Raw genomic sequence first — 20,132 nt, forward strand, 5'->3', positions numbered from 1 at the left:
GGTATTTTCATCCTGCCGTATTAGGAAACGCGAATTCCAAATATGGAACGCGCGTAAGCGTTCTCTAATAGTAAAAACAAACATGGTTGCCTCCAGGGTTTGACCGGACCCCACGCAAGGAAGTTCGCTAAATCTTCGTGCATACTGTACAGTATCCTCGTAATTACAAAAATGTATTACCTCATAGTATTGTCTGACATCGTTCATCCAATAATAGACACATACGACCGATAGAGGGCTCTCGTCAAGTATGTCACTAGCAAATGATGCGAAGTAACAAATAAGTATTGCGAATAACGCACAAGAACACATCAAGTTTCACATATTTACCTTCGTAAAATTATCAGAAAACTGACGGCATATGTAGCAATTCCAACCAGCAGATATGCTAACGGCAGTCGGTATCCATTATCGTTTGATGGGCTATGGCTATACCAACCATAAAACAACATAGAGTATTTTAAGTAACCCTAAACAATGTAAACAAAATCGTGATAAGTAAAATAAAATTATTGAGAGAGAAATATGTCGACATTAAGGTTTACATCCAAGTAAATATCATATAATGATTATTTCATACCATCAGATGATGTGTGGCTCATGTTGATAATTTTCTGACGGTGCAATATATTTATTTGTTTTATTAAATCTTTATTGCAGGATATAAAGTGGAAAAGTTCGTACACCCCATATTAAAAACAAAAACACAATATATATAAACAAACAAAGAAAAAAACAAGTATATAAAAAAGACTTGACTTATAAATGAATTCATTGTTCTAGCATAGCTGTGGCGTATACATAAGTTTACGGTACAGAACATAACACTTCGAACATAAATGCATGTCACACGGCATCATATCACATCGCATCACATCACATGGCATCACATCGCATCGCATCTCATCGCATCGCGTCGCGTCGCATCGAATCACATCACATCACATCACATCGCATCGCATCTCATCGCATCGCGTCGCGTCGCATCGAATCACATCACATCTAATCACATCGCATCACATGGCATCACATCGCATCGCATCGCGTCGCGTCGCATCGAATCACATCACATCACATCACATCACATCGCATCACAACACATCATATCATAATCGACTGAAAATTCGATGAAGTTAAATCCACGCAAGATGTTGTGGTTTGCTAATCGAAATGATCAAGTGTAGCATAAATAAATCGTCGTTGAGATAGCGCCGATCACATTATATATAAGTATACTCACATTTAAGTCCCATACTGTCTCAAGATCCATTGCAGTATCCGTATCTTCGTCAGGGAGTTGCTTTCTTGGGGAGTCATTCGGATCTGCACTTGAAAACAGCTGTACAAACAGTTCACATATATCAGTGCATTATTGACTAGTTTGGGAGTGGCCGACTTAGATTTTGAGTTTAATGCTGAAGGCTATGTAGAATCATGTACGGTTACCATGGAAACAGGTGCCAAAATTATTGACTTTCAATCTGTCAAATTGTAGATGAATGATGGAACGATATATTGTTTTTTTTGGTACTGCATGATATATCATAATCTATCATTAACTTTCTCATTTGAAATAATGTGTTTTGTCAGTGCGTGTTGACGGATTATGATTAGTACAAGTTTAGCGTACTCTACGGATGATCATGTCGACGTTACTTAAAATTTCTTTTATTTAAAAAAACCAGTTTTCCTGGCAACCAAATCCGATTGAGACGTATAAAGCTGTGATTAATTAGTTTTCACTTCAATATGGCCTCGGGGTTGTCGTGACTGACTGCCATTTTATTATTTATCTTGTTGATTACTCGGATCAATTATATATATACATTAGACTTGTAAACAGTCAATTCACCATGACACATGTACAAATATGCAATCATCTAATAGATTGCATGGTAATTATTTTTTTTTTGTTTCCAAATTATGCATGTCTAGAGAAATTAATGAGTGAACCGAGTATGATTTATCACACATAGATACTGTGTCGTGGTGTAAAAAATGTCAAAGACAAAGACAATCAATTGAATACTTTGTTTTTTTTTCAAACATTGTTGTAATAAATAGATACAACACTTTCATTTGAGAGTATGAGCGTTGAGAGTATACTACAACTAAAATTGGGTATATGTAGCATACAGTACATGTGAATGTTAACTTTAGTGCCCATGATTATTTGTTAACACCGAACTATGAGCAGCATAGTATAACACTAGGCAGAATATCATTGTTGATAACAATTTCATCGTTATCGACTACCTAATTAACGAATAATTTTTTATGAAATCAATGCACACTTAATTTAACTCAGTATTAATAGTTTATCAAGAATATAACCCCTGTATTTATTTATTTATTTATTTATTTATTTATTTATTTATTTATTTATTTATTTATTTATTTATTTATTTATTTATTTATTTATTTATTTATTTATTTATTTATTTATTTATTTATTTATTTATTTATTTATTTATTTATTTATTTGTTTGTTTGTTTGTTTGTTTGTTTATTTATTTATTTATTTATTTATTTATTTATTTATTTATTTATTTATTTATTTATTGTTTACTGATTTTGTCATGTTGACCACTTATAGATAATAAAAAAAGTTAAACAGTTTCGGATATATAAATGGTATATCGGATGTATGGATAAAAAAAATGAATATTGGATAAGATGAAGTCATAATCATTATATATCACTGACTTTATAAACCAAATATCAACATTTGACTTTCTTTAAAGACCATGCTTTTATTCAGTAAATGGTGTATGATACACCTATGTGTAATAAAAATAAGGTAATAAGTCAGTCAACCATGCAATATATTTTCTATCTCAAAAGACAGTCATAATAGAAAATAAATGACATCACTCTCTGAAATCAACGTTTTCATTGCAGCAAGTAGGGCATAAACGGTACCCCCTTCTAGGATGGGACATAAAACATCACTGTCAACTACTCGTCTAAATAACACATTTCTCATTAAAACGTAATTTATAATAACTGTTTTTTTCCGCGTTTCCATTATATTATTTTATAATTTGCATTCCACTAGATTCATATTAAAAACTAATCGACCCGAAACGTCCATGTTAATAACAAACATTAGACACCGAATGAAAGTTCAGTTTAAATATGGCGAGTAGGTAACGTTTACTGTATATTGTATTTTTGACAAAACATTGACTTTTAGTAGGTGCTACGGTCATATAAAGTATTATGTGGCAACTCAGCCAAGGACCACGTAGATTACTAAAGGGTGAAACATTTCATCTCACGCTTTTATCACACAGGACATTAACCGAAACGGCGCGCCGTACGATCTCTTTAAACTGTGCTGTTTTATTCAAGAATATTGTTATCTTTGAATATACGGAAACAGAATAATAAATCATCGTTCCGTGGATACAACTGTAATTATGTGTCAAAAGTCAATTTTAATTCAAATCACAGTACATAAATATTGTGTTCTGATAAGATCCGTCTATGGCGCGACCTTATTAGTAGGTGCATTGTTGCAATTTTGTTTCAGATTGAATTTTGATTGAATTTTCAAAATGATCTTTAGAATAGATAAAATAAGTTATCCGTGGACTTCGATAAATATAAAGCAATGTTCCAATTTTGATAGGTTATGTTTACAATAAACTACACGCTATTTTAAAAATAATATTTATGAGGTATCTCTGGGTAAATAACATCTTAGAGTCATCATCCGAAGTTCAATGTAGGATAGAAAAACCTTTTTTTTTTACATTTCTTGGCACCCCCTAAAAACTAAATATTGATCATCAGAATAAATTTACCTTAAGTTTAGGAATGATGCAACACCATTGTTTTATTATAATAAACAGATTATATTAATCAGTGTGTTCGTGTCAAATATTTAATCAAACACTATTTCAGTAATAATAATAATAACTTTATTGTCTCCATGTAAAAAGATTAGCATAGGATAAGTATAGCAAAAAAAGAGTTTTAAAATAATAACAATGATATATGTAAAAAAATTATAAAAAACAACAAAAGAGCTAGTATTTAAATGTGAAATAAGTCTTTGTGTTGTGTAAATAAAATTGGCAAGATCTATAATTATGCCATATATGCTCTCTTTGCTTGAGAGTATATATGTGATATATGTATATATGTAATATGTATATATTTTTATTTTTGGATGAGAGTAATGTCATAATTTGTTTGAATGAAGCTTTCCCTGTGTTATATTTTGGGCAATTCAATAAAAAATTTTCTTCATCATCAATTGAATTTGTGTCACAGTTATTGCATATTCTTTTGTTTATAGGTTTCTTAGTAAATGAATATCTGCCAGAACTCTGTGCGAATCCCCTTGATTCTGGCTGCTGACCATTTTCATTCATGAAGTCGTCGGATATCATCAGAAAACGCAGGATTTGTGAAGTTTTGAATAAAACAAAGTTAGCGATTATGAACAATGGTTATTAACATAACACCCGATCCCTTCTAAACTTTTTGTTTCGCATTTTAAGGTAAGAAATCGAAATTTGAACCGACAAGGTGTCGATTATACTATGTTCCATGTTTAACAACTTGTATATTTATATACGTATAGCGGATGATTTAAAAAAAAATAGTATTCATTGATTTCCAGCCCCCAAGTGACTGTGGTAATGAGTACGTTTATTCCGAACGTTTTTCGCATGTTACCTGTTGTACACATCGGCTCATCTCAAAATGCATGACATCTGCATATTTGCCTTTTATGAACAGGGAGTGAGCCATGGGTATTTTAAGAACATTCACTCACTCCAATTAGCGGTAAGTTAGCCTAAAGAGTGGTGGTCGTCGCGCCACGCATGCGCGAGATATGGGTCTGATATGAGCAAGGTGACGAATTTGACTGTTGCGCAGACGACAGTCCCTCAACTTTGTACAGACTAACGAGTACACACCGAGACATTGCCAAGCTTAAATTAGATATTTTGTTGATTGGAAAGTATCGTAGTAGTCACCTATGGTAATTAGTGCACGTCGCGCCCAGGTCGAACTTCGTACTTGTAATTTCTATTAGGAAAGCGCATTAAACTGAGGGAAAATCAATGTTTATATCAGAGAATTTGATGTTTATCGTCATCATTTTGGTTAGCTTTTAGAGCTTTGGGAGGGCATTTTTTTTCGAAATATTTTTAGATTAACTAAAAAGTATGAAATTTTGTTATTACGAATTATTAATTACCGTTCAAACTATTGTGGGAAGAGAAATTGTCTGCATCGTGGGAGTGTATCACAATTTTCACTCAGGTAATCATGAATAACTGTTCACTGCGCATGCGTCGGATACACACGGCAATTTAACGGCAAAGTCTCTTGATAAGCGAATACACAACGGTAGGGGATATTTGTTTGGATCTAGAGCTTAGAAAATATATATACCAAATGATTAATTGATGTAATTCTTAGATATTATTGCTAAGTTTCACGCGCAAATTTGAGAGTCCCGGATGGCTCGTAAACGATCGTATAGAGGAACTGAAAAAATTGGAAAGATGCCAACTGATGTCATTCAACACAGACATGTCTACTATCTGCTAACTTGAATTGTATTGTTTATTGTACACATGCTACACAATAAAGTACACATTTAGTTTCCACCAACATGGTCCGTAATTCATGGAGGTTTACAGCATATCCATCCCAACATGCACCGTGGTATGTATAGAGAGCCTCCCTTTTTTGCACGTTATGCATATACTTTGAATATCCGTGTTTAGCCTGAATCACTCATGTGGTAAAACACTACTGTTAATTTTATGTATTAATTTAAAGCGGGAGGGTCGTCATCTGCGCACGTGCGGGAATTTTGTCCCAAGCGACGATAACAACACACGCTAAAAACGCAAAGGCTCGTGGGTAGACGCTCGTTTGTAAACAATGACACGATATGGCCATCTGACGCATGCGTAGGTGACGACTCCCTCGCTTTAAAATGTGGTCTTCGCAACTCATTGTTGGAAATCAAAATCACCGAGCTTGGCGAAAATTTTCGATACGATCGTCAACCCAATCACATGTTTTCCTTATGTAATTAGACCAATTACAGACGATGACCGCCGGCCTCTCGACCAATCATACAAGTCAATTATGTAATCAATCAAATATGACCGGATGTAAAATCTAGCCAATCATAACGCATCTTAATTGACCAATTATAATTGATACTCTTTCCGCCCGAAATCAGAATGTATATAAGTCGATCATTGTCATGACTGTATTAGTGTACGTTTCAATAAACTTAATCAACTATCAATAAGCTGTTGTCGCTTCTGTATCCTGTCATCACCTGGATAATCTTACTGCACATGCATCTCGTGTTCGGTATTTGTTCCATACGAAATATACCACCGTCAAATACATAGTTTGTTTTTTCACGAAATTCGAACGCGCATTGGAAAACGACAACTATTTAATAACAGTATGCTTACCTCTGGTAAGATGACCAATAACCATAGCAACGAATATAAAACGTTGACAACACATAACCATCTGAGAAAAACGAAATAAGAAGCCACTGATGACCCATAGTAACCTGCAACAAGAACAGCACGTGTCAAACGTATTACATTGAAATTTGAACAAAACGTATCAGCAAGTGTAACACGTATTACGTTGAGATTACTAGTAGAACAAAACGTATCAGCACGAGTCACGTGTTTTACGTTGACATTAGTACAAAACGTATCATCAAGTGTAAACCGTAATACGTTGCGATTAGAACAAAACGTATCAGCACGAGTTACTTGTTTACGTTGAAATTACTGCAAAACGTATCGGCAAATGTAACACGTAATACGTTGCAATTAGGACAAAACATATCAGCACGAGTCACGTATTACGTTGAAATTAGTACAAAACGTATCAGCAAGGGTAACACGTAATACGTTGCAATTAGAACAAAACATATCAGCACGAGTTCTATGCTTTACGTTGAAATTAGTACAAAACACATACACACACATCGAAATATGTTCACGATAACCACGCTCGACCACCATGTAGCCACGTATTTCCTGGAGACGTATATGACAGGGGACGGGCATGCTAGTAATAAAACATGTCAAAACATTTCTCTTCCCACAGTTGACTGAATATATATTTACTACATTCTATAACAATATCGAAATGCTAAGTAGATGATCAGTATTTCGAATTTAAGACCGGCGATAAAAACAGTAAATGGTTAATAAAACAGTATTCAATACATATTCAATCTCTGTAGTTTCAGTTTTAGATTAATCGTATTATCCACGTATTTCATTGTCACGTGATAGCTGTGTTTGATTACGTCATCACATATAGTCAAACTATGATCATTAATATAGTCCCAAACTATATATCTACCACCACGCGAATAGTCGTCGATGACAAGCATAATATTGGTGACGCGTCGAAGACTCTCATTACATTAAACAAACCGTAGTGTAAATCATGTCTCACAAACAGTTGTCATCACTTACATATATAACGGTGTTAATCAAGTGAAAATGCAATAAAATTGTTAATTACTAAACAACTAAACGATTCCCTGACTATATCATGTGACTGAGGCGGTTGATCCGCTCACTATATGCTATGCGTGTTGTTGTGTACATTGGTTTTGTACACAGTTTGCCGAGAGGATAGCACCAAGTATTTACATATTGCGCGTGTTCTAATGTGCTTCGATTCAACCCGATGACAAACCGTGTTGTCGCAATAGACGATTTGTTGCGTTCAAGTGCGCGTGATATGTTATTCGATTACGTCGTAACGCCGAAGGTTCGTTCGAAAGACGGTTCACGTTAACCTAATTTAGCACAAATCGACAACAAACACTGTCAAATGAATACTTATATCAAATGAACGAGGACGGCAAATTTGCTGGATATTAATAGCTAATTCGGACACAAATACCACGTGACGCAGAAGCCTGTAAATGATGTTTTGAATATCGAATACTCACTCTCAATTGTTTTGATGCGCATCTCCCATGGTTTCAACATCACAACATAGTCTTGACATTTTCTCGTAAACTGCCTCCAATACTAGAAGAGGACGTATTCATTATTAGCTAGTCTTGTAGTTTAATAAATGTATACCATTTTTAATGAAACAAGGTCTTATATTTGGCGTTAGAAGACCTGCGTATCTGCCCGGAAACTGAATAAACGTATGTGAATATTTAACCGAATTGAGATTACTGTGAAAACTGTCTGTTCATAGTAATTGATTGAACTAAGAGCAACTGATCGGAAACCTGTACAATACTTGATATTAGCGTAAACAGTTTTCACTTGTTGTGATTCGTTTATGGGTTGAAATGAAAACATTCCTTAAAGGGCAGTAGTCGTCGTGCACATATATGGGTCTCATATAAACAAATATGGCGACTTTGACTGTTGCGCCGATCAACGAGTACAAAGTGGGACGTCACCAAGCTTTAAATTAGGTATTTTTAGGTGATTGGAAGGTATCGAAAAAGTCACCGGCGGTAATTAGTGCAAATCGCGCCTAGGTCAAACCTCATACTTGTGATTTCCATTAGAACAGCGCATTGGATTGTGGGAAAATCAATGTTTATCAACACACATGCGCAGCGCGACGAATGCCACCCTTTAAGTTAAGCCTCAAGATATTAAGATTCAACAATTTGGCCATTGAACTTCCAGTAATTATACATGGAAAATGCTTTACATTATAATAAATACGTGGTTAAAAACTTAATCCTTCTCACAAAACCGGGCCTATTTTTAAAAAATGACAATCCTAGTTTATGTAGAAAAGTTGCTTGATTCTTCCACAACATAGGGGATCTTTCCCATAATTTCCATATTGTTTAAGCGCCCATAAACCAAATTTGGAACCAATCCGATAGACGTTTTTCAATTTATCACATTTTAATGGGTAAATGCATTCAATATGCCCTGTGTCTTCAAATGACGACGGAGCGTTACGCTCATTTACGTCACGCAACGTTTTGCCGCTAGAGGACGCAATCGATAGAAAAATGTAATATAATAATCATTTCCTCCGCATGCATTTGTGGTTATACTCTAATTAGTTATGTTGATTAAAATATGGTATGTAGAAGAAATTTGCATATTAATTTGATGTGAACGTGTTTGTAATTGGACATACTAATTTGAGGGTACGTTCCAGTGACGTCATTTATGCTCTCATGCATATGTAGCATGCTTTTAAATCCAATCGATACATTCAAAACTGCCTTTCTACCAACTATGGCATGTTTTCAATCATAACAGATATCGATTGGTACGTTGAATGCCCCAGGGAAATTCCACCGCATGCAGAACAGGACACACCTGTTATACGTGAACGAAGCATACATCGACTTTTATATGAACAGTGCTGGGCAGTTGCCTTCTAGGAAAGCCGCGACGTCACATCCGGCGCTACCCCTGTTCAATCAATGGCGGAAATAAACATTTAACAAGTAGAGTGAACATCTCATCCATTCATCAAATCGCTAAGAGCTTATTGCTTACTAAACTCTGTACTTCGTTATTGTACATTCAGCTTCTATGTACCTTGTGAAACGTTGATGAGGGTTGTCTTAAATATTTTCGAGCGCCAATTGATTATAATACGATATAACAATAACACGAAATCGAAGATGGAACATACGTTTTATGGATTATATTGTATGTATTCGTGAATGTGACCAGCCAAGCGACAAGTATGTAAAAGTATACCTAATAAGTGACTCTAGAATTTCAAATTAATTAAAAACGTATAGTAATTTTCATTTGTTCCCCGAATAACTCATGAGATGTCCCTGTTTATCACATGTATTCATTTCCAAGTTGTGATCGTAATTTGCTAGCGCGTATTCGAGACATCGTTCAGTTTGCTTGCATGGATCAATCAATTTGCCGGGAATTTTAATATATGAAGATATTACAAATAAATTAAAATATTACACTGCTTTATTACGCTGAACTGTCATCATATGAGATAAACAAAGATACGACAACAATGCCTGTATTTAACTACAAATCGATTGGCTTATTCCAGTCCTGTGGTCACCAATCGATTGTATAATTTGAAGGCATGGAATAAATTTCGATTTTTTCAAAAAGCAAAATAATCAGTGTATGAATCAACTATTATTCCTCTAAGCTAAGTATATTTCTTGATTCTTATTACGCTGGTCTTACCTTCGCCCCTTGTTCTTGATATCCCTGTCGTTTTGATAGCCGTCCTTCAAACATTCGGACACAGTTATGAGCAGATCTATGAGACAATCATTATTTTTATATATTGATAATAATAATAATAATAATAATAATAATAATAATAATAATAATAATAAGAAGAAGAAGAAGAAGAAGAAGAAGAAGAAGAAGAAGAAGAAGAAGAAGAAGAAGAAGAAGAAGAAGAAGAAGAAGAAGAAGAAGAAGAAGAAGAAGAAGAAGAAGAAGAAGAAGAAGAAGAAGAAGAAGAAGAAGAAGAAGAAGAAGAAGAAGAAGAAGAAGAAGAAGAAGAAGAAGAAGAAGAAGAAGAAGAAGAAGAAGAAGAAGAAGAGAAGAAGAAGAAGAGAAGAAGAAGAAGAAGAAGAGACATGAAATACGAAAAACAATCAAAATTAAAAAAAAAGTAGATTAGAAAATAAATAGAATGAAAATAAATTATTTAAATTCTAATACATACGGCACACAATAACCTTATTTGGAGGCAGCTGAATTGCAAATTTGTTGTTCTAATTTCATAAAGTCATTTATGTAATTCTATTCATTGTTGTTTTTCTATCCATACTTTTCAAACAAATAAAATGGTCTGTGGCTCATTGTGACATTAACATTGCTGATGGGTAGTTTTCCTTCTATATATAGATAACATGTTAAAAATAAATGTTCTTAGAGTTATGTCGGCTTATATAATGTATTTTGCATACATTGCGTCATTTATTTTTTATTAATAGGTCACTTAAAAAAAACAACGACATTCTGGGTCTTCGGGGGAATTGAAATTCCTTCCGATGTAAATATCGACGATAATCCGTAATCCGATTTTGGGGGATTTTTTATTAATCTGTTAGTGTACCACATATGGCCTACTATTCACAAAAGCTATGGTATCCAATTTGACAGACTAATCCAGCAGCGAGTTCGTTATTCGCGTGATATAAACGCATATGTGTTACCAGTGCGATGGAATATGCTCAGACGTTCGGGATATGCAAAGCAGAGTTCTTAGCGAAGCAGAAATTGGTCTAATGAAAGGGAACAATACGTTCACGAGTCTTAAAAGGTTACAATACTCCAATTCCCGTTAAGTGGATGATGATCCACAAGCGTGAAACATTTGCCAGAGTTATCGGTACAATTCCCCTCCTCGAATGATCACCATCATTTTATTGAACAAAGTGAACATAATTTCATACAGGGTAAAATGTAGGTTTATTTTGTGTCAAATACCAAATATGGATACCCCTATAACTAAGTGATATTCTGCGAAATATACACAATTAACTAATTACATCACCCACTAATGTCTGTAGACGTATGTGACTGATGTCCTACTTCTGATGACCTTGTTAATTTAATAAATTAAATTTTATTAATAAATTTCTTTTAACGAAAAAAAAAACACGTATCAACTCACTTCACTGCTTTCTTTTTAGTCTTCATCCGCCAGGGTTGATCTCTCATATTCCGTATAACGTATTTCTGTTTTTGAATATATTGGAATATCTGAGCAGGTGTGTTGAATTGCGTCATGGTTTCCTCGTCATCGTTTGCAGTATCTCTATAGTAACGGAAACAGACGGAAAACGTTATCACTTGGTATTTCAATAAATTAAGGGCTGGCTTCGTTGCTTCATTTCCGTATTTAAAAGATGTGTTGCCTGCAACGACTATTGAGACTATGTCATTTCCCGTAAGACTCCAGACAGCGTGACTGTTTGCGCAGTAATAGTAGTGAATAGATCGCTTCTAGCTATATTTAGAGATGATTTTACCTTGAGATGTTACGTTAGATTGTACATGTCGTGCTAGAACCTTCAGTTTTAAACAGCACTAATTGGTCCAAAATAGATTTTTTCAGTTTATTTCTGTACGTCACACAAATCAGTTGATGGAACATTTATTCTCGGAATAGTTTAGCGGAAACAAGGTGAATAACATGTGTATGCATTGATCGACTGTGTTAGGAACAATCATCAATATAGGGTGCACGAAATACAGTCAGCAAAATTGGTAAACCGATCACATAATAATGACTCATCGTATTCTCAACATAAAACTAATCGCAGATACTTTTGCTGATATAATAAATAACATAATACGTCATTTCTGATTTTGTCATTATAAATAATTGATGGAATGCTGTTAAGATATAGAACATAACACCACGCCGTCATTACTATCTTCAAGTTATCACTGGCTAAATATCGCCTTGATACAATTTCAACTCAGCTAACATAGACATTGTCTATGGTGATCTAAATTATTCATCACACGGTCGCAACAAGACTATTGGAATGACATAATAGAAGCAACAGGACTTTAACTTTCCCACGATTTATGTACTGGGTGAATATTTACTTTACTAAAAGTACAAAGTTGACACGGGCACTCAAGTAAAGAGTGATCGACGCCAGTGCAGTCATTGCAGTGTCAACGATGCTTGTTCAAAGACTATTGACAGGCATGAGCTGAATACAACCATCCTACTTATATATGAAATAATACAAAGACATTGTTATGATCTTGACCCTTTTTAAAAAAGCAAATTAATCAATTCTATTTGTCATGTTTGTCATTCATCATTCATAAATGTTCACTAGGAATACATTTGACAGGATATTACTTTCCGCGGCCTAATTAAAGGTTTTAAGATTAAAATAATAGCTTTTATAATTATAGTCATTATTTTACTATAATGTGAAATAATAGCATGAATTATATTTTCAATTGCAGACTTCCTCGGATCTACTATCACCAACTTGATTTGTTATTCTGATTTAGTGAGTCACGTCGTTTCCCGTTAATTTGTGCGTGTTTCCACGTGACACCAACAAGTTGATGGATTTAAGTTCCATTTCTCTGTCTTCAATCATTTGTTGAGAATTTGTTTCTATGTTCTCGTGTTTTTTCATTCGTGGGAAGTATGTCCTCCAACGCTGTCAACCAGTTCTAGCATACTGAAATATCGCAGTCTAATACTATGTAGCCTGTTAACGATGTAACTCATATTTATTGAAAAACGGTCTGCTTGATATTATTTTTTATCCGAATTCTCCCCAATGCCTGCAAATGACATAATTCAATGGGGGTTTATATATGATTAATGTATTTACGTAACTCATGACGTCATATGACACTGCTGTGATGATTTATCTTCAATAAAACAACAATTCGCTATGTGTCGAAGAGTGGTTATCGAATTACGAATAGGGTATACTATTACATGATATGCGCCCCATGATGATATTCCAAACAAAACAAAAAGCACACCAATACTCTACTTGTCAAAAGTACCTGCTGCTGTATAAGATAATTCGAGCCACTTATCTACTAGGATTTAACTGTCACCTATACAGTGTCACAATTTGGTTGTTCCACTTTTTGATAAGCACGTAGAATACAATATTTGACAAATAATTGCTATGACAACCACAAGTTATATGTAAAGCTATATGTGTACAGGCAAATTGTTTTATTTCAAAATTTATTCAATAAAATATTACCATCGTCGGAAATGTACTTATATGACAAACACTTGAATCATGTTATCATGTCTATTTAATCTATTTTCGAATATATTAGCATGCTGTTTCCTGTCATCGAACTAGGGTTACAATTTTGAATTGTTAAAACACATTGTGACGAACACATAAAGTTGCCAAATGTTAACGAGTACTAATAGAAAAAAAATATTAAATAGAAAAATATTGTATAATTCTTGGGTGATTTAAGGTTTATGATTGTTTAGGGTTATGGAGAATTCATTCCACTTTTTGCTAGAATTTATATAGAATATATGCCTTTTTTATTTGTATCTACAGCGAAATTGGCAACGTTATTATCGTGTGGATCAGGTGGATGTCTATAGATTCATATATCATACACCAGCCGTATTTCTACACAGTGCATTTAAACGAATTAACAATTTTGTAACCGATTAATCAATTAAATGTTTATTTTTTATTATATGACTCTACTATTTGTATTGTCGATTACATTGTTTAATGGGTCAAGGACCTTCACTGCAAATGAAAAGTGGCAAATTACGCACAATCATTTGTTACATAGTATATATGAACGACAGTTCACAACAATGACGAACTGTAGGAGACTCGGGCCGTCACGCGCTAGCACGGCATGTCTTTGACACACCCCACGCGCAACAATTAACCAAAAGCAGTTTGTATGCGGACTTGTGTGGCTAAATATTTAAATCATACACGTATAATAATACATATATTAACACGTTGCTGAAAACTACCCGAAGTCATTACTCAAAGAAACAATTTATCTCCGCCATAACAAAAGCAATAATTAATGAATTGCGCGTAAAATATGAAAAGTAGTGCAAATGCAGTTTATGATATGTGTTTCAACCCTGACGCTGGAAAATGAGAGTTGTTGAAACAGTTATTCATGAATGGAAGTAACACATAAATAATGTTTGTACAATATTCGTGTGTGTATGTTTCATTTCTGTTATTTCAAATATGTAATGTATGTCAACAATAACTGCACGCATGACACATTTGAAGGCCATACAATCAATAAAACTCAATAATACAAAAACAATGAGAACTCTTTCACATAAAGAAAACAGAATGACACAGTTCATTATTTACTTGAATATATGCTGCATAATGTGGTAAGAAAAACACCAAATATAATTTTCATTTGCAACAGTGTTAGCATTTAGTCCAATATTACTAATTACTATCGCCAAATGGCTGTAGTCCAGTTATTCTTCCAGTAGTTAATCGAATTTCCGTGAGGTCTTCAGCCGTGAACTTTCACACATCAGCTCAATAACCGCTGCCAAATTACATCCGCAGATTACATACATACAGGGCATAAAACAAACACTTTCAAACAGTTGAAACTTCTCCAATAATGTAATTTGACGTATTTTCCACTCATTTAAAAAAAATAGTGAACTTCGTTAAATTTATCGGAATATTTCTTCGACAACGAAAACAAAAACAGTAAGTTAGTAATTGATATCGTATCATATCACTCCCGCTCATTCACATACGTACATACACAACAACATTCACAAATGATAATGATTTAATTATTCATGAAAGTTAATGAATAATGAAAAAAAATGTATTTACCTGAATTCATCAATGTCGAAAGTATCTGTATCTGTTTTTTGTTTGTTCTTATTTTTCGCATGACTTGCTTGAGCTAGCGATTTTCTTCTTTTTCTAAGGTTCGAAAAACTGGTATAAAGTTCGCCATCTTCGGTATTGTCTGTGTTGGTTGTTTGGACAGATGATCTTCTCTCAGGTATTTCGATAATAGCGATGTCTCCTATAATGTCAAAACGAATTATATATGATTAGAAACTAATTCCCAATACTCACGTTAACTCTTTACATTGTGGGATATGCGCCTTAAACCAGTAATGTAGGTTACTCGGTTCTACAGATTAACGTGACCGAATGATTTCTGTCAATTCATAGTCACATTGTCCTGAAATAATATCCAATTCATTTGTGAACTTGGGACATAATGTTGACATTCTTGATGATTTAAACACTTATTTAAAGGTTATCAGAACAAACGCATTCGAACCACTGTACTCGTTACTCAAGCATACATCTAATATATTAGTATCAACTAATGTCCATGCTTTGTATAGAAGTTTGTTCAAAGTCAAATGCCGATTGCTCCAGCAGGATTAGATAAAACCACCATGAACCGTCAATGAATAGTCTCAATAATTTATTACCATGTGACTATTGCAAATGATTATTCGACAAAACGTTGTTCGATCTAAGAACCATAAATGTATTCGTGCGACTCATTGTCGAGTGGTGGTTAGCGATGATGCAGTATCATCTCATGAAAATAGACAAGAAGACATCTTCAAGAGGAAGGAATGTAGCGGAATATACATCCTCCAAAATCCTCTTTTTTTTAAATTTTATTCTATAACTACATATACATAAATTAAACTGTAATCTGTAATCTCTAACACAAACACAATGCTTATATTCCGTTGGGAGAATGCTTTGATTTTGACTTATAGACGGAATGTACGATATATTGCTAACAACGTAGTTAGTATTATGTTTATGATAGTAAATCACTGAGTCTGGGAATTAATAATTGATTGAATGCAGTTCTTTTAATGTGTTCCCCTGACGTGTGATACACTGTCATGTTTAATACCTGTTTGGGTTACCATGTTGCCATAGTACTATATGACGTTTTTCTATTAGATTTTAAAACAGTAATAATGCATATTATATAATTGCTTCATGATTCACTGCAGTTTTTGAGATTATTATTATTTCAAATTATGAATAACTGATGTGTCATTGTGTTAGAATAACGCATTGTGGACAGTGGTGTTCATACCTGTCGCTTAAGCACAGGGCACAGCAATAGAATTGTATTGTACAATTTGTAGTGCTGTTTGACTACCTAAGCCAATGATTTACAAGATTGGCACCAAACTCTGTGCATTTTATGCAATGCAGTAATAACAAATGTTTTACTTAAAAAAAGCAAAGCTACAGCACTTACATTTTGGCGGGAATTTTAACGCACACACACACACACGGACCCTCTGCTCTGGGCAAAACATTCACATACTCTTAGAGTCAGATTCATTTATCACCATACCAAATGATTTTTAATTTCCTGCGATAATGTTGGTAGTTTATCAAAGAGTGGAGGAAAGGAAAATAAAAACCGACCAAGAAGATATAATTATATATAAACAAAACTTACTGGCTGATGAGGTCGCCATCGTGATATCTCGGAAATTGAACTGACTTTCAGGTAAATCCCACTGCTACGTGTTCGCGTTCTACCACTCCATCTGTAACACAATCACATATACACGTCAGGATTGAGTATTTCTACTGTCAGCTGGTCAAACTTGTAACTGTAAATATGAACAACGATACGCAGTGCGCGTCAGTTGAAGCACGTTAAAACTGACTGTGTTGTAAGAAATACGCCTGGTGTATCTTGGGTGAAATGTGTCACGCTGAACGCATTCGGAAACAGGTGCATGCGCAAAAGCTACTGGAATCGTACATGCCGTTACCTCTTGTGCCGCGTAACGACACTGTTACTGGCGTGGGGGCTATTAGAAATATGTTATTATATATATAACTTGTTACAATACTGTAGTATGAGTTCTACAAACGCCGTTACCGTTTCTGATTCACACAGTCTTCCCGAGGACCATTTGATACAAGTTTACGCTACAATACGATAAACAAGTTGTCCGTCATGTGGAGCTCACACATTTCTCTTGTCCATTGCGTAATATAACCAGACTAATGCAATTGTAGTAGGTGAAATAAACAATGTGTCTATTGCATCCATAGCAACGCGCCTGACTTTCTATTTAATCAAGCATAATTATCATTACATCAATTTAAAAGCATTCAGACGATTCCTGTTTGGCTATACCCATAAGTCACTGCGTTAAATATTGCCTAATGTAATCAATTTCACAAAATGGCGTAACGTATATTTGTTAAATATTTCAAGGGCGTCGAACGAATACAGTCACTTCCATGGAGCCTTATCGTACCATGACGGGCTCCCGAGGACAGCTAAATACAGCGCGTATATTGTCCCACCACAATAACTTTGTATGAATAAACAATGATGGCCATGACAAAAATAATGCACCTAGACGAATTCAATGTTTAGGCTTGAGTTAATTGATTTATTCGGATTACACTACAACCTACTTTAATGATTCAAAACAATTCCACCTAAAAAAACGCTTTGATAAGCGACGCCATGCCAAGGGTTTATCATCTAGTTATATTCCACTACGATTATAGACCCATGAAATAACGTATCAAACGTAGCAATTTGTAACCATGGAGACTACATTTGACTTGTAGATTGTGTCATTGTTTATTTTCCTTTATTACAATATGCATATATCCATTAAATTTGATTATTCAGAAACAGGAAATCCCGGTCGTTTCAACCTGGGTTCCGGTGTAAATTGAGCGCTATGAAAACGCAAATAAACCAAACAATTTTTGTAAATTTACACTGTCGCTGTCTACATACATTACCCAACATGCATTGCTGCACTGCTGATAGTTAATTGCTGTTTTGTTAATTGTAGTCAAGTTATTGAGAGTGAGTGCTGTAATAGTGAGGAATGATTGATTCTACTTTAGGTTCGAATCAATTATTGGTTCGACAGTGCTCAAAGTACGAATAAATCAATTTCTGGAAAGTGGCGCATTCATCAAATTTATTTTCAAATGAAAAATCATTCAGAAAATACGGAATGAAACGCTTACGTAACAATACTTCTTTTAGTGTAATCACATAACGTCAAGCAGTTCATCAAATTGATCATTTCCTGAATGAAAAGACGGCTATCATATAATAAGTAACCCAATTATTGAATCCGGATTTCAAAGAATAACAGAGGTCACATAATATTTTTTCTCTGAAAATTGGTAATGTTTATGTGGTTATTGCATGCATTGAATTACATGTTATACAATTCAAAATGTGAATTGTATATAAAATCAATACAGTAAACATTATTTAATTGTGAAACGTTAGATGTGTTCAACAATAGTTGTGGTAGTTAAGCGACTCTCTTGCTTAATCTCGAGGTGTCAGTAATAACGCTTGAAATTGTACGCTACACACTCGCTTATCGTTCACATACATTTTATTTTCAACAATTTTGCAACTGCGGCATATACGCATTTTTAAATAAATATGCGTTCCAAAACATTGTACAAATTATTTTCTACATTATATATATTTTATAATGATAATGATAATAAATAAATAAATAATTGAATACATGATCAAAAAACAAATATTAAAAATAAAAAAAAAGACCTAAACTAAAATCGTATTTAAATAGGTGAAGCTAGAAACTTTATCAAAGCGGGTCACGGCTGTCAAAAGTGAAGACTGTTGTCGGTTTTACATACTAGAGGCAAGCGTCAAAAGACGACCAAATCTGCATTTAAAGACTCTGTTGCCCGTCTGATCTCCACGATAAATATGTTTTCCTCGCAGACAGAGCTTCAGATAAAAACACTATGTTTGTACCTTAGTAAAGATCTTACTGGTAATAATAATCCTTCTTACAAACACAAACTAATTAGCAAAAATGAAATGTTTGATAAACACAAATCATTCATGAATCATATTAACATTCTTTTCGAGAAAGAAATGGATGACTGGACCAGCTTGTATTAATTTAACAGTCCTATATATTGATGTTATTCGTTCCATCGACACATATAATATGAGTTTATTACGAGGATACCGCAAAGTATGCACGAAGACAGTACAGCGCAAGTATCGACCGACGCGCAGCCTTATTATTATAATCCCAAGGATACGTTATAGGAATGCCGAAATCCAAAATGTTTTGAACAGAATCAACGAACTTCTCTGTGTAGAGTCTGGTCAAACCCTGGTGCCAGCCATGTTTGTTTTTATTATCAAAAAACGGTTACGCGCGTAATCGTTCCATATTTGGAATTCGTATTTACTTATATGGTAGGATGAAAATACCCCGTAAAATTCCGCAAAATTACGGCGCGCTGTAACTTATGGCGTTACGGGGACAGATGTATAATATGTATAGCTATGATATTCCAATGATATATCCAGTTGAACTTGAGATCAAGAAGACTACTTGATCTGATTTTTCTATTTCATGCTTAGATCTGTGCATTGAATTTGAATAAGAGCTTTCCACGAGCTTTCTACCGGACTATAAGACAAGAGTGGTGATTTTAGTTTTACTATCATTAATATCCCCCTCTCCCCCACCTATGGGATATGTATTCCACAACCCTTTCAGTATGTACGGCCACGTAGTACATATGCAGACCTTTTAAAGTAACATTGTCTTCAATGGTATTGTAGAGATCG

The 20,132-nt window shown here is 34.3% G+C and overlaps 1 protein-coding gene across 1 annotated transcript in view; it reads right to left on the reverse strand.

The window, feature by feature from the left end:
* The window catches only part of LOC102806362 (uncharacterized), a 42,035-nt gene that overhangs the window by 16,638 nt on the left and 5,265 nt on the right, over positions 1-20,132 (reverse strand). The window contains exons 2-9 of the mRNA XM_085491917.1: positions 16,971-17,061; positions 15,344-15,542; positions 11,644-11,787; positions 10,197-10,272; positions 7,982-8,063; positions 6,465-6,568; positions 1,241-1,339; positions 331-470 (exon numbers count right to left, since the gene is read on the reverse strand). Coding sequence (XP_085348043.1) covers positions 331-470; positions 1,241-1,339; positions 6,465-6,568; positions 7,982-8,063; positions 10,197-10,272; positions 11,644-11,787; positions 15,344-15,542; positions 16,971-16,989 — 863 coding nt within the window. The 5' untranslated portion in view covers positions 16,990-17,061. The remainder of the gene's footprint in view (positions 1-330; positions 471-1,240; positions 1,340-6,464; positions 6,569-7,981; positions 8,064-10,196; positions 10,273-11,643; positions 11,788-15,343; positions 15,543-16,970; positions 17,062-20,132) is intronic.

The sequence above is a fragment of the Saccoglossus kowalevskii genome, chromosome 17 (genome assembly GCF_978046115.1).
Source record: "Saccoglossus kowalevskii chromosome 17, keSacKowa6.1, whole genome shotgun sequence".
Taxonomy (NCBI): Eukaryota; Metazoa; Hemichordata; class Enteropneusta; family Harrimaniidae; genus Saccoglossus; species Saccoglossus kowalevskii.